We start from the raw sequence: 13,647 nt of genomic DNA on the forward strand, positions 1-13,647 counted from the left end.
AACAGCAATTTGAAGAATGATTTACCCACCTTCCTGCAATGTCTACAAGGATCGGAGCAGAGGCCGATCCTGCGGGGATGCTATAAAACTGCATACGCGTGCAGCTGTACCCCTCTATTTATTTCTCCTTTGTGCTTTTCTTTTCTCTCTCCATTACTTTCTTTTTCTCCTGGCCTGGACTTTCTATACGGCAGCTCTCTTTTATTCTGTTCTGACAGCCTAGCTTAGATTGACTACTGCCATTCATCATGGCTAAACGCCCCAACTTCCTCGTCATTGTCGCCGATGACCTCGGTTTCTCCGACGTGGGCTGCTTCGGCGGCGAGATTCGCACACCTAATATTGACCAGATCGCAGAGGAAGGACTGCGATTTACAGATTTCCATGCTGCGGCAGCATGTTCGTAAGTCAATACAATCAGATAACTTCGAGCCTCACCTGCCAGTACAAAAATACTAACTAGGGATTGCCCCCTTCAGTCCCACACGTGCCATGATCATGACAGGCACTGATCACCACATCGCCGGCCTGGGCAACTTGATCGAATGGACCAATATCTCCGGCCAAAATGGTCCCAAGGGCTCCGCTATGAGCACGGCTCCACAGCGTGGTATGCCCGGCTACGAGGGATATCTGAACGAACGAGTCGTGGCTCTCCCCGAACTCCTGCGAGACGCTGGCTACCACACCGTGATGTCGGGTAAATGGCATTTGGGTCTTACCCCCGAGCGATCCCCCCATAAGCGTGGCTTTGTTCGGTCGTTCGCCCACCTGCCTGCTTGCTCCAATCACTACGCCTACGAGCCTCAACTCCGCGATGAGGATCAGATTCCCACTTTTATTGAGGCGAGCTATATCGCTCTCCATATGGAGGATGGCAAGTACGTGCGCAAGCTTCCTGAGGGCTGGTACTCGTCCGATGGTTATGGGGATAAGATGATTGATTATCTACGTGAGTGGAAGGAGAGTGGTGGGAGTGCCGGTCCAGACGGCAATGGGGACCGTCCTTTCTTTGGGTATCTTCCTTTTACTGCGCCTCATTGGCCGCTACAAGCTCCTCGGGAATACATTGACCACTATCGCGGTGTGTATGACAAGGGACCTGATGTTCTGCGCGAGAAGCGCCTGCAACGTTTAAAGGAGCTTGGTATGATCCGCGACGATGTTGTGCCGCATCCTGTTGATGCAGAAGAAGTCAAGGCCTGGGATGAGTACACCCCCGATGAGAAGAAAAAGTCCGCAACTGCTATGGAGGTCTTCGCCGGTATGGTTGAATGCATTGACTACAACGTCGGCAAGGTAGTCGACTACCTACGAGAGATCGGAGAGCTGGACAACACCTTCGTATGCTTCATGTCCGACAATGGCGCCGAGGGTGCCGCTTACGAGGCCTACCCTATGGTGAAGAACGGGGTGATGCCTCACCTGCAAAAGTATTACGACAACAGCCTGGAAAATCTAGGCAACGGAAACTCATTCATCTGGTACGGTCCCCGCTGGGCACAGGCTGCCACCGCCCCATCCCGTCTCTACAAGGCCTACACCACCGAGGGCGGCGTCCGCGTCCCTTTCACCTGCCTCTTCCCCAAGAACATTCCCCTCAAGCCCGGCGACGCTACCGCTGCTACAGGCGGTATCACCGATCAATTCGCCACAGTCATGGACCTCGCCCCGTCAATCCTAGACATGGCCGGAATCAAACACCCAGCACCCACCTACCAAGGCCGCGAAGTTGTCTCCATGCGCGGCCGCAGTTTCTACCCCTGGGCCACAGGCGATTCCGAACGCATCCACCCGAAAGATTTCATCCAGGGCTGGGAAACATGCGGTCGGGCCGCGCTGCGCTGCGCAGATTGGAAAATCGTCTTCATCCCCAAGCCCAAGGGTCCTGAGCGCTGGCAGCTGTATAACCTTGAGAAGGACCCCGGCGAGGTAAATGACCTGTCAGAGCAGGAGCCTGAGAAACTCAAGCAGCTTCTCAAGTTGTGGGATCAGTATGTCCTTGAGACTGGTGTGATCCCGCTGTGCCCTGATTTGGGGGAGTTTTTGGAAGCTACGGAGGCGCAGATGCCGGAGAATGCGTGGATGGAGTTTGATTATTGGAAGGAGGGTGCGAGAGATACACCGGAGAAGTTTACTAGGGAGCCACCACGGTTCCAGCGAGTGGTGAATCCTTTCTAGGGAGGTTGGGAATGGTTTGATATTGCATCTAATGATACCTTTGATCTTGCTTTGATGATATCATGAATAGAATAGAAACTTCTCTCGTCGTCACAACTTAATTTCGCTGGGGTACCTACTCATGCTTCTTAGAAGTCTCTTGGCTGGGTATTCTACTGAACTGGATACTGTAAGAACATCAAATAGCACCTAAAACACCCACTACACTCGTCACTAACAAGGCTAGCATCATAATCCCAATCAGGCAAGAATAGAGGTTATCACCGGTTTCCAGGTCAAACGATCACCTCCCCCCTCCGATGGCGATGGCCTAGTTGGTATCCACCATAACTTGGTGAACCATTTGTGTGCCTTGGAGGAGTGGGCAAACAAAAAAAGAAGAAAAAAAATACTGGGCCAGTGTTGACGCTTCAAGCTCCACGGACGGCCGCGCACACCCCTAGGCGGGGGAGGTTTATTTTTTGAAGATATCTTTTTGGTAATAATATTGTTTAATAGTGAATTTTACCTGACAATATCGTATTATATTGATTTCGATTCTTTGATAGCGCTTTAGACGGCGTTGGAGACTGGCGATGTTCTTCAGTGTCCTTGGATGGAGATGCACTAACCAGGCGAAGTATATAGGGAGCTACAAGGTTGGGGTTCGATTCATGGATGTGAAGAATTTGTCAATCTCGAATTTTGGGGATTTTGGCCAGTGGTCAGTTGAAATAGGTCGATATCAGCACCAGGGATACAGGTCTTACTTACCTCATTCTCAGCCCATTGAGGTGGTCTACAACCTGAAGGAGAACTTCATCTAGGTTTCCTGCACGGATCCGCCAGGGTACCATGAAAATAACAAGTACGAATCTTTGAGGCCTATATACAGAGCAGCTATGGTTCCATGGGTATAGCTAGTTTTATTAAACCCGAATTAACTACCAGTCATGATTGAAGCCTCGCTAAATACATAAACGCCAGTCTTATGGTTCCAGGGATATACAAATGACAATGCCCGAAAATTAGATCATAAAAAAGAAATCCGTAAACAACTCCCGCCGCACACACCGTGAGTCCGCCCATGAGCGCGACACATCTTGTCTCCGCGACATCTCCTCCAATAGTACAATGACTTTCTCGGCAGAGGGATGACATGTAATGGAGCTGGCCGGGTCCGAGTCAGGACTTGCCACCATCCGCTGCATTTCCTGGACAATCCACTGCCGTTGCTCGGGAGAGCCTTCCAGACCAGCTACAAATAATGGCCATAAAAAGCTAACCGGCAGATGTCCGGATTCCAAGCCCGCGGATTCGACCGTGGCGAGATGAATAATTTGTTTGACGGCGCCATTGACGCGGTCAGTGCGCGGGTAAATAGCAAACGCCACGCGGTGAAGGTAGATGAAATTTGCTAGAAAAGTGGCCATGTATTGCCTGAAAGTACGGCAGACTTCGTGGGCGACTGGTGCACAGAGCGTATCAGTCAAGGCATCTGGATTACCGTAGACATCAATCACGGAGGGTCGACGGTGCCAGAGTGTCTCGAGGTCTGCTCCCACTTTGTGGGCGATCTGGAGGACTTCGAATTCGTCGCTTAGTGTGCCACGGCTGCGATGATGAAGGTCGATACAGACGATGCGTCGGACGATCTGCTGTGCTTTAAAGAAAAAGCGGAATGCCGGGCCAACAATGGCCTCGTAGACAAGATAGCTGGGGCTGCGGAATGGGTCTTCGTTGCTGTCTTCCATTTTGCGTTCTTCAGGTGAAGCCGTTCCTCGGGGTTGCTCTGGTATTCTTCCTACTTGCTCATGCTCGGCTATATGGCCTAAACCAGTTAATGGATCGCCGTCACGGCCCGCGATAAGTGATTTCACGTCAAGCAGTGAGACCCATGAGACCAATAGATGTCCCAAGCCAGTCCAGGCTTGAGTGCGATCATCGAATCTTTGAAGAAGAAGATAGGCGGAATGAAGATATGATGTGCCGGGAGCACAAAGTTCCGGCGATGAGAAAACCTACAGTTTTCTAGGTTAGCCATTGATCCTCATTTTTGCGGTGCATACGTACCTCCGATAACATCAAAAAGAACACTGTCGCAAATACTTTAACCAAGGTCGCATCGGTTACCTCCCCTTGAAGACACGCCTGAATCTCCGAGCTTGCTACTCGGTAGTAAGTCGGCGCCCATCGCCATTGTTTCCCTTCTATCATCGCCTTGTGAATATCCGAGTAACAGTATAACGCATTCAAAAGCGGGCCATAGTCTCGCGCATGAGCGAGAATCGACGGCCGAACGTATTTCCACTCCATCATCACCGGCCCAAATATTGCTGCTGGCGGATCAATCGCTAGGAAATGCTGGATAAGCTGCTCCTCGTACGTAGTGCTACCAGGATCAGGCCAGCTCCCGCGGGTAGTCGCAGCGTCCGAGGCACTACCAATGGAAACTCCATCTACCAACGAGGATGAGCCATCCGGACTTAGCGGTGACCGTCGCTCACCCACAAGCTGCCCTTCTTCCGACGTAGCCACTGCGATACCTGCCGCTAATGATCGGGGTGTTTGGCTAGTTGTGAATGCGGCTAATCCGCTCGTCAAGTCGAGATGTTTCTGCTCCAACTCGGACGTGATTCCTCCCATGAATCCAAGCATATCAAACGAGCCTCCCAATTCAGGCGGAAACGAAACAGGGTCTGTCGGTAACCCTCGGACTGGCGCTGCGGGCGCGGCGATTCCACGATGTTGCTCGTCAGAGCGGAGCACGGTGTTAAAGAAGTTGATGTCAGGCGAGCGCTGCGAGGCAGCCGCAACGACCGCCGCCGCCGTATTCGGACCCAGCGCTGGTGCCGGTCCAGTTTGTGAGATCGCATGTGCCACTGCAGTTGTGGTTTGGTCGTGGGTTAGTCGAGACGAGGCCGACCATGGGCTACCGAGGGCGATGGGCGGTTTGTAGGCGCAATGCAGGCGTAGACGATCGCAATTTGAACAGCTCGGCTTTGTCTCATCACAGCGAACCTTGCGAGCCCGGCACGTCAAACAACCTGTCCGTCGGCGTGGACCAGATCTGCCTGCTCCCCGGGCTTTGGGCACCTGTCAGCCGAAGGAATGGTGTTAGTTGCGCCATGTTGGTAGGGTTTAGTCTCAGGGTTACAGTAGATCGCAGTGTATACCTCCATAATGGAACAAGTGGTCCCAGCTTTGGTAGCGCCAGAAGCATAGTCGGCGCTGGTTGAGGGTTCAGTTGGCAAAGAAGTAAAGTCCGTCGGCCGTGACCGATTTCCCCGCAATGGCGCAGGTCCACACGATAAACGGGTGATGGCAAAGGTGGATTCGATGACGAGCTCGGGAGGCCTGGTGATGAGGGTTCAGGGGCCCAGCAAGGGGATACTCGAACATTGCCCGTCCATACCCATGATATATAAGAGAATAAGAATTCAAATGAAATAATCCAGGGGAACATGCACGACTCTCAGACTCCCACGTGGTCAATCAGGACTACGTGGTTCCTGAGCCGCTAATTCAAGACGGGTACCTGGCGATGAATTGATGATGATTGATGATCGGTGATATACTAGTTCATGCTGCAAGCTCAGCAACCTGAAGATGAACTTCCTGATCTCCTTCCAAATAATTCTAAAGCCCGGCGGGCAATGGTTAGAAATTATTCATAGAAATGATGTAAAAAGCCCCTCCATCGATAGCAGCTACTACCCACGCCGTGTTTGTTACTATGAAGTATCATACATCGCACAGAGACGTTGAATACCACAACTATATCAAAGTTGTATCGTATACCTATTGATAAACATATCCAACATATCTAGTTTCACTCAGCAACGCTCTCCAGTATCTTCAAAATATCCTCCTTCTTCAAAGGCACAGGATTAGCAGTAGTACAAACATCATCCAAACTATTCACAGCCAGAGCATCAAAATGACTTCGATCCACACCAACAGCCTTAAGCGTACTCGGCATATCCAGTGCATTAAACAGCCCACGAACCGTCATACTCGCATCCGCCGAGTCTCTATCCAATCCACCTTCACCGGTCAAAATCTGTGCTAATGTAGGGTCACTATCCCAGATAGCTCGCTTGACTCTGTCCTGCTTCTCAGCCTGGTTACTATCTGGGTGGGAGTGCAGTCGATTAAAGCGAAGAACAGCCGGCAACATCACACAACTGGTCTGACCATGGCCCACACCAAGAGGTCCAAGCTGATGTCCAATTCCATGACTCGCGCCGACGGAGACCTGCGGCTCCAGGAGCATATTACCTGCAATGTCGCCTGCGGCAATGGCACAGTCCAGTCTCGGCTGGAGCTGAGATGGGTCTTTCACCGTGAGCAGAAGGTTCTTCGCCAGCGTAGCGAGGGATCTTTCTGCGATTTGGAGTAATTCTTTCGAAAGCGGATCATTCGAGCATAGCGACTCCACGCAGTGGTCAATAGCCCGAACCCCGGTAGAGATCCAAACCCACTGCGGCGTTGTGAGTGTCAAAACAGGATCCAGAATGACGAGTCGAGCGAACATCTTGGGATGTTTCATGATCCGCTTGTGGAGGGTGGCTGGGTTGGTTGATCCTCCATAACAGGAAAACTCGCCAGCGGAGAGTGTAGTCGGGATAAACACGATTGGCAAAGTGGGCTCGTTGCCGACACCGGTTCTGTCTCGCATGGGAGTCCCATCTGCAGCCTTGGCCTGGTACAAACGGTCCAAGTCGTCGACTGTCTGGACTCCGTTCACCACGGCGTAGACAATCACCTTTGCGCCATCTGAGAGAGACCCTCCGCCAAGGGTGACCAACAGGTCAGGCTCTACTTTGCGGATATCATTGATGATGGGCACTAAGTCATCCCAAGGTGTATGAGGGCGAATCCCAATCCAAGTCTTTGCGCGTCGATCTCCGAGGGCTCGCTCCAGGTCTGAGACTAGAGAAGTTTGCTTGGATAGACTTGTAGAGGCGATGATGTAGACACGTTTGGCTTGGAAGGTCTGCTCTGCGTGTTTGGCACAGGACTGCGTGAATGGTAGTCCGTAAGAGATGTACATGTCGGGGCAGTTTCTGGCCTCTGGGCAGGCCAGCCGATAGACTTCATTCTCTTCGATTGCCATGGCTGCAATGTTGGTATGCTTATGCCGTTCTTGCTTGTACGAGAGTTTGTCGTTCTTCCTTTTCAGGTTAAAAAATCACAATCACCCCCTCTCCTGGCTTATATAGGGTACCATTTCAAATGCTAAGCTTCTCAGCTGACGTCAGTGCATCTTTCCGAGAGCCGGTTGGGGGCCTTTTGCGCGGGGGCCAAAATTATACTACCTGATATGGAATAGTAGAATGGAGTCATCGAATATCTACAGGCAATGATTGCGACTGATTGACCAGTCGCGATTTGTACTGCCCCGCTCCATCACATTTCCTTCCTTACAGGGTGATATTCAATGGCTATCAGATTGCGTTGCAGAGGATCAACTCGCGGGCAATGCACACTTACCTGCACCGTATTTGAGAGCCGCCAGAGTATTGAGCATGATACCCTAGAGACTATCATGTCTTGCCCAACTGGAGTTCCAAGAGAACGCGTGCATATGCCAGGAATGAAAGATATATGGATTGAAACACCAGGGGATAATTCTAATACACAGGATGACTATCAATTCGCCATCAAGAACCAAGATAAAAAATTACACGTTGTAAATATCGTCTCCAGCCACTTACTCAACCCATTGCAGGCCTTGAGCAGTGCTCTTTGTCCGCCGGGCCAAAACCTCAGAGACCTTCTCACGGACACCATCCTTCTGGTTCCATTGTCCAACGAACTCTTGAATGACCTGGTTCTGGCCCTGGCCGTTGCTACGGACAAACTTCTCGATCTGGGCCTCGGAAGGCAGGGCGAAGCGCTCGTGGGGGTAGCGGTTGTAGTCACCCTCGCTCAAAAGGGTCACACGGCTTTCACCCTCGGGGATGGTGAAGAACTTATCGACAGTCTCGTTAGAGACCTCGGCCAGAGTAGCCGGTTGCCAGCTGGCCTGGCGGGGAGGCTTAGACATTAGACGGGCCTTGACACCCTCGACAAAGTCAGGGTGGCGCATGAAGTTGGCTGCAATGTCGTATTCACGTTGGAAGGTTTCGGTGATGCTCCACTTCTTGCCAAGGCGCATCTGGCGAAGGGTCACCTTGAGGGAAGTTGGGGAGCGGCTGGACAGGGTCTCCAGGGTCTTCTGGGCCCACTCCTTCTGCTCGGTCTCGCTCTCCAGGGCTTGGAGGATCTCCTCAATGGTGTTGAACTTGAAGCAGCGGTCAATGGCGGCGCGCAGGCGACCGGCCAAGAGAATGGGTTCCTCCTGGAGAGAAGGAAGGCCAAGCGAGAACTCAGCCATAGTCTTGTTGACAATGTTCAACCGCTCAGGCAGGCCAACGTGATCGGGGAAGACCAGCTCGGAAAGACGCTGGGTCATGTTGCTGAGGACGCTGGAGTGCAGGTAGTGGGTAGCAATACCAGAGTACAGAGCCTGCACACCGTTGAGACGCTCCGAGGTCAGGGCGAGGTAAGTACCGGTCTCGCCGTCCAGGCGAGGGAGGAAGAACGAGCCACCAACGTCAGGGAAGAAACCGATCGTAGTCTCAGGCATAGCGAAGACAGTCTTCTCAGTCGCGATACGGAAAGGAGCGTGCATGCTGAGTCCGACGCCACCACCCATAGTAATTCCGTCCATAAACGAGATGACCGGTTTCGAGTACGTAGCGATCGTGTGGTCAAGACGGTATTCAAGGCCGAAGAAGTCGGTAGATTCGCGCTGTCCCTCCACTCCCTTCTCATTCTGCAGGGCCAGAGCGGCCACATCACCTCCAGCGCAGAGCGCCTTGTTTCCAGCTCCCGAGATGAGGACAATGTTTGCGAGGTGAGACTTCTCCCATTCCTATGTAACCACCGCTGTTTAGCACTTGACCGATCTCCTAGAGCACCACGAGCCAACTGACCTTCAATCGAGGGAGAATCTTGCGAGCCATCGAGCCATTGAGGGAGTTGAGCTTCTTGGGTCGGTTGAGCTCAATGCTGCGGAGACCGTAGATGGAATTGAACAAAACATCGTCGGGCTCATCGCCGGGGAGCTCTTTGGGAATTTCGGGGGTGGTAGACATCTAGAAAACAATCAAAATCTTAGTATATCTCATCGCTCCAGTCATGAAAAGAGTGCTCTTACCGAAGCAGCTGCGCGGAAGGCAGGGTTCGTCACCTTGGCGCGTAGAGGCATTGCTGGCGAGGAGCACCGCGAGATCCAGCTCGGCGGCGAAGGTAACCGTGAAAAAGAGTGTCTAAGCAACATGAAGACTAGACACCTAGGCCAAGAGGGAAACGGGAGGGAATAGGGTGGGCTAAAAGGACAATCAGATGTTCTCCGCTTTACCGTTGACCTCGGGAGTTTTCTTGGACTGGATTTTCTTCCGGTCCGAGGGCCGCTTCTCCGCCTCAAACCGCGATGAGATCAACACTCCCCCTCGATCAAGTTTACGTAAAGTGCCGATTTAAGATGCATGTTCAGGTGGTTATAATCGGGTGTCAAGAAGAATGCTGACTGACTTGAATACTCTTACTGAGCTTCGATGTCGTTCAATTGGTGGCGTACTATTCTCGGCTTACTTAGGTTCCTGGAGCTAAGGTATACATCAACTAGGTATATGAGATCAATTGGGACTCGTTGAGAGTTGGTGAATCACATTCTATTTGTACAGATGGCCAGAATACAGAGAGATGAAGAGAAAGAGATATAAATGCACGCACACACGCCGCCGCCCCAAAAAGCACTTACAGGTATTTTGCGCTGGCAGGCTTGCTGTTCAGATCCCGCGAGTGCTTCTTGAGGATCATGTCCAACGCCTTCTTCTCGATAATCACCCGCGCAGTCTCCAAAAGATTCTTCACATCCACATCGGCACGGTCCATGATGGTCGCATAGCGGTTCATCTTCTCCACCTTCTCAAACATCTCACTGTCCACCTCATCCGTGATGAATGTCGACCGGCCCTTCTTGGTGTTCCATCCATTGGCCTCGAGAACCTTCTCGAGGAGGTAGGGGGTAGATTTCGAGGGAAGCGAGATCTTGTCATCAATGACAATCAGCTCACCCCGCTGAAAGCGGTAGCTCAAAGCGATGCGCCACGCTTGATCGTAGATCTTGGCAGGCAGGTCTGTCGAGAAGTCGCGGGGCTGAGGACCGTGGGCAACACCACCACCCCTTCGAATTGGCGATTGCTTGTCACCAACACGAGCACGACCAGAGCCCTTTTGCGGGATGAGCTTTCTATGACTTCCATGCACATCGTCCCTCCACTTCGTGCTGGCGGTACCTTGCCGGGTGGCATCACCCTCGTATATGATTGCGCGGTGGAGGATATCTTTGCGGATGGGCATCTGTAGTTGTTTCTGGGTGTAGTTGACCAATCGAACGGGCTCCATGGAAGGGAAGGAGTAGGTCATGACATTGACGGGGCGGTCCCATGGGGCAAGCAACGAGGGATTAGGGGCATCGGAAGTAGTTGACGAAGTGGCCTGAGCCTCTGTAGCCATTGATCGGGCAAGGCATCGTCGCTGGGAGCGGAGAGAATGTCAGTCAATGTCTTGTCTTCATTGGGTGCCTCGCGATCCCGGAGGTGCTAAAAATTGGACCATACCGTAACATTCTCTGATCCTTGAAGAAGGCCACCAGAGCTGCGGGACAGCAGCCGCAGCGCCCGAAGAGTTTCACTGCCAGGCATTGTGAACAACCGACTGCAAAAGGCCGATCGCGTGAGTCGTGGATGTTCGGCGTCTAGGTAGGGAAGAGCAAAAGTTGATTGATTCCGGGGAGGGCGGTGGGCGCCAGCAAAAGTCTTGGCTCGAGCAGAAAAAGTTCCCCCATGGACAACAACACCATCAACCGCCAAATCCCATCCTCAACATCCCCATCGGATATCTCTCACAATGGCTCATTGCGAGCGGGCATCTAAGCCGCTGCTCCAATGCCTTCGGACCACTTATACTAGAAGCTTGCCTGCCGTTCAGGCGCGCGGCTTCCAGTCGTCGGCAGCCGTTGCAGAGGCTCAAGCCGAACAGACCCAACCATTCCACAAGAACCCTGACCCATCGCTGGTCTCAAGCCCCCGACTGGAGCGACGGCTGATGAGACAGGGTACCAACCCCATTGGATCGCGTCGTCGTCGTGCGGCCCTTCAAAGTTCCGCCAATCTCCCCTTCGAGCAGCTGCCCTACCAATGTTTCCAGGAGGCGCGAAAGGTCCTGCTAGAGGACCGTACAGAGAAGCTGAAAGAGATTGAGTCAATGAGGCAAAAGATTGCTAGAGTTGAGGCCCAGACTGTCGAAGAGGCTGGAGGTGAACAGGTGCAAAAGTCTCGCGTGCGCGCCATGCAATTGCACTTGGAGCGTCTCAAGATCCACGCGGACATTAATGACCCATTGGTCAAGCGGAAATTTGAGGACGGACTTGGTATGATCTTATTTTCCTGGAAGTCTTTCATCAATTGATGCTAATCTTCTTCTTTCTATTACAGGCGACATGAGCAAGCCCATCTACCGCTTCCTGGCCGACCGGAAATGGCGGGAATATCGCCGCAAGATCCTGGTGCAGCGCATCACGCAAATGAACGTCGTGCCCGATGTCCTGCCTCACTGCGACCCTATCGTCGAAACTAAGCTGTACTTCAACAAACGACAGGTCCAGCCTGGCGACTACGTCGAGGCCAGGGTCAGCACCGAGGCACCCAAGCTTGACATTCAGATGTTCGAGCGTGGCGAGAAGCTCGTCACAATCGCTGTCGTCGACCCCGATGTTCCCAACGTGGAGGCGGATAGCTTCGATTTCAAGATGCACTATCTGGCTGTCAATGTCCCCATCTCGGCTGTCAACACCAAGGTGGACCTCGCTCAGCTTGCGGCAGACTCGCAGGTCGTTCTCCCGTGGCTGCCCCCCGTCGCCCAGAAGGGCAGCCCCTATCACCGTCTTTCCGTGTTCATCATGGAGCAGAAGGACTCCCAGCCGCTTGACTTTGCCGCCGTGAAGGCAAAGGAGACTGACCGGGATAACACATTGCTGCGCACTCTGCAGGCCCGGTACCATCTGAAGGCTATCGGTGCGCACCTGTTCCGCAGCCAGTGGGATGAGACTACTCTGGAGGTTATGAAGGAGATTGGATACAGCGGAGCTGACTTCGAGCTCCGCCGCAAGAGGGTCGAGCCTCTTCCCTACAAGCGGAGAAACCCTTCCTCCTTTAGGTGAACGCTTTTCTTCCGTCTCCCCTCATCTCCAGTTCAAGCCTTGTTTGAGTATAGATTTGTATTGTACAATTGAATATGTATGAGTATGCACAGCAATCCAGTTTCCTTTTGAAGACACCCAACCCAACTCCTCGTAAATGCAACAGGATGATATGTATCAAATGACAGTTCCGCCAGTACTCCACACCCCCAGTGTCTAGTCCGATTCCACCGGTTGCATGGTATTGCGCACCCATTCCATCTTCGATGGCGGCCAGACTCGCGCGACGATCTTTCCGTTAATCAACCCCAATGGGACTGGTCCGAAGTTTCTCGAGTCCCTCGACCAGGGAAGATTATCGCCGACTAGGAACACATGTCCTTCGGGTACCTGAAGCACAAACGAAGAAGTTAGGCTTAGATTTTCAATTTGTGAACATGGCTTCAGCATCAAACAAACCTGTATCATATCCGGCTGCGTCCCAGCCCCAGTACTATAGGGCGGATCCCGACAGACAAAGTCCCCGGGCAATCCAAGCACCCTCTTCGCAGCATGCGCGCCGAGCATATTCGGGTGGTTAAATCGCACCACATCTCCGACTTGGATGCCCTTGCCATTTGCATGTCGTCGTGCAATCAAAAGCCAGTCGCCCCGCGGATTGAAAGTCGGATACATCGAAGGTCCCTCGCTGGATTGTATGGTCACCAGATGCTCCCATACCCAGGTGCAGGCGCAGAACACGCCTGCGCCCGTGTAGGCTAATCGGCCGAGTGCCCGCGGGCTGATGCTCAGCGCAGATCGGAGAAATTGTTCCATATATCGTGCGGCAATTGCATGCCCTGGTAGCAGCTAAGAAAGCTGTTCGCATTCAATCGGATTGGATTGTTATCGGGGATCGGAGGCTCTGGTCATGTGACCTGTCGGTTTAAAAATCAAAATTTCTTGGAGCTCCTGCCTCTTCTTCCTTCCGCATATCCAATTTACCAAGTCGGCAAATACCTCTGCAATACAATGCGAGGATGTTGTCGCACTGTTGTCTGAGCAAGCCATCGACTTGATCATCGTGATCAACTCAATCACCCCATTAATGTGTGGGATCATGATTGAGTTTTACGTCCTCTCGTCGATGCCCTGAATCTCAAGAATCAGGAGCTCGTCAATCATGGTTGAGCATATCATTGGCCATAACACCGTATGCCATCAATCAAATGGCATGCCTATTTACCGGATAC

General features: G+C 52.4%; 7 protein-coding genes across 7 annotated transcripts; 2 read left to right on the top strand and 5 right to left on the bottom strand.

Moving 5' to 3' along the window:
- Positions 1-248: 248 nt before the first annotated feature.
- On the top strand, positions 249-2,181 carry N7473_012198 (arylsulfatase; the record flags this gene model as incomplete). The annotated part of the gene is made up of 2 exons (XM_057158137.1): positions 249-403; positions 480-2,181. The coding sequence occupies 2 exons, from the start codon at positions 249-251 to the stop codon at positions 2,179-2,181; spliced, it is 1,857 nt and encodes a 618-aa protein (XP_057003987.1).
- A 1,007-nt stretch (positions 2,182-3,188) lies between these two features.
- On the bottom strand, positions 3,189-5,342 carry N7473_012199 (Zn(II)2Cys6 transcription factor; the record flags this gene model as incomplete). Its single annotated transcript, XM_057158138.1, has 3 exons — positions 3,189-4,181; positions 4,234-5,256; positions 5,337-5,342. The coding sequence occupies 3 exons, from the start codon at positions 5,340-5,342 to the stop codon at positions 3,189-3,191; spliced, it is 2,022 nt and encodes a 673-aa protein (XP_057003988.1).
- Positions 5,343-5,992: 650 nt separating this feature from the next.
- N7473_012200 (iron-containing alcohol dehydrogenase) lies at positions 5,993-7,279 on the bottom strand (the record flags this gene model as incomplete). The annotated part of the gene is made up of 1 exon (XM_057158139.1): positions 5,993-7,279. The coding sequence occupies one exon, from the start codon at positions 7,277-7,279 to the stop codon at positions 5,993-5,995; it is 1,287 nt and encodes a 428-aa protein (XP_057003989.1).
- Positions 7,280-7,876: 597 nt separating this feature from the next.
- N7473_012201 (mitochondrial 37S ribosomal protein mS47) lies at positions 7,877-9,418 on the bottom strand (the record flags this gene model as incomplete). Its single annotated transcript, XM_057158140.1, has 3 exons — positions 7,877-9,082; positions 9,144-9,305; positions 9,368-9,418. The coding sequence occupies 3 exons, from the start codon at positions 9,416-9,418 to the stop codon at positions 7,877-7,879; spliced, it is 1,419 nt and encodes a 472-aa protein (XP_057003990.1).
- A 551-nt stretch (positions 9,419-9,969) lies between these two features.
- Positions 9,970-10,919, bottom strand: N7473_012202 (mitochondrial 54S ribosomal protein uL4m; the record flags this gene model as incomplete). Its single annotated transcript, XM_057158141.1, has 2 exons — positions 9,970-10,752; positions 10,836-10,919. 2 exons carry the CDS (start codon positions 10,917-10,919, stop codon positions 9,970-9,972), a joined length of 867 nt encoding a protein of 288 aa, XP_057003991.1.
- Positions 10,920-11,124: 205 nt separating this feature from the next.
- Positions 11,125-12,436, top strand: N7473_012203 (mitochondrial 54S ribosomal protein mL38; the record flags this gene model as incomplete). The annotated part of the gene is made up of 2 exons (XM_057158142.1): positions 11,125-11,647; positions 11,712-12,436. The coding sequence occupies 2 exons, from the start codon at positions 11,125-11,127 to the stop codon at positions 12,434-12,436; spliced, it is 1,248 nt and encodes a 415-aa protein (XP_057003992.1).
- Positions 12,437-12,631: 195 nt separating this feature from the next.
- N7473_012204 (putative mitochondrial inner membrane protease subunit 1) lies at positions 12,632-13,231 on the bottom strand (the record flags this gene model as incomplete). Its single annotated transcript, XM_057158143.1, has 2 exons — positions 12,632-12,805; positions 12,875-13,231. 2 exons carry the CDS (start codon positions 13,229-13,231, stop codon positions 12,632-12,634), a joined length of 531 nt encoding a protein of 176 aa, XP_057003993.1.
- Between the last annotated feature and the right edge of the window lie 416 nt (positions 13,232-13,647).

The sequence above is a fragment of the Penicillium subrubescens genome (genome assembly GCF_028828155.1).
Source record: "Penicillium subrubescens strain IBT 31985 chromosome Unknown utg000010l_segment0_segment0, whole genome shotgun sequence".
NCBI lineage: Eukaryota > Fungi > Ascomycota > Eurotiomycetes > Eurotiales > Aspergillaceae > Penicillium > Penicillium subrubescens.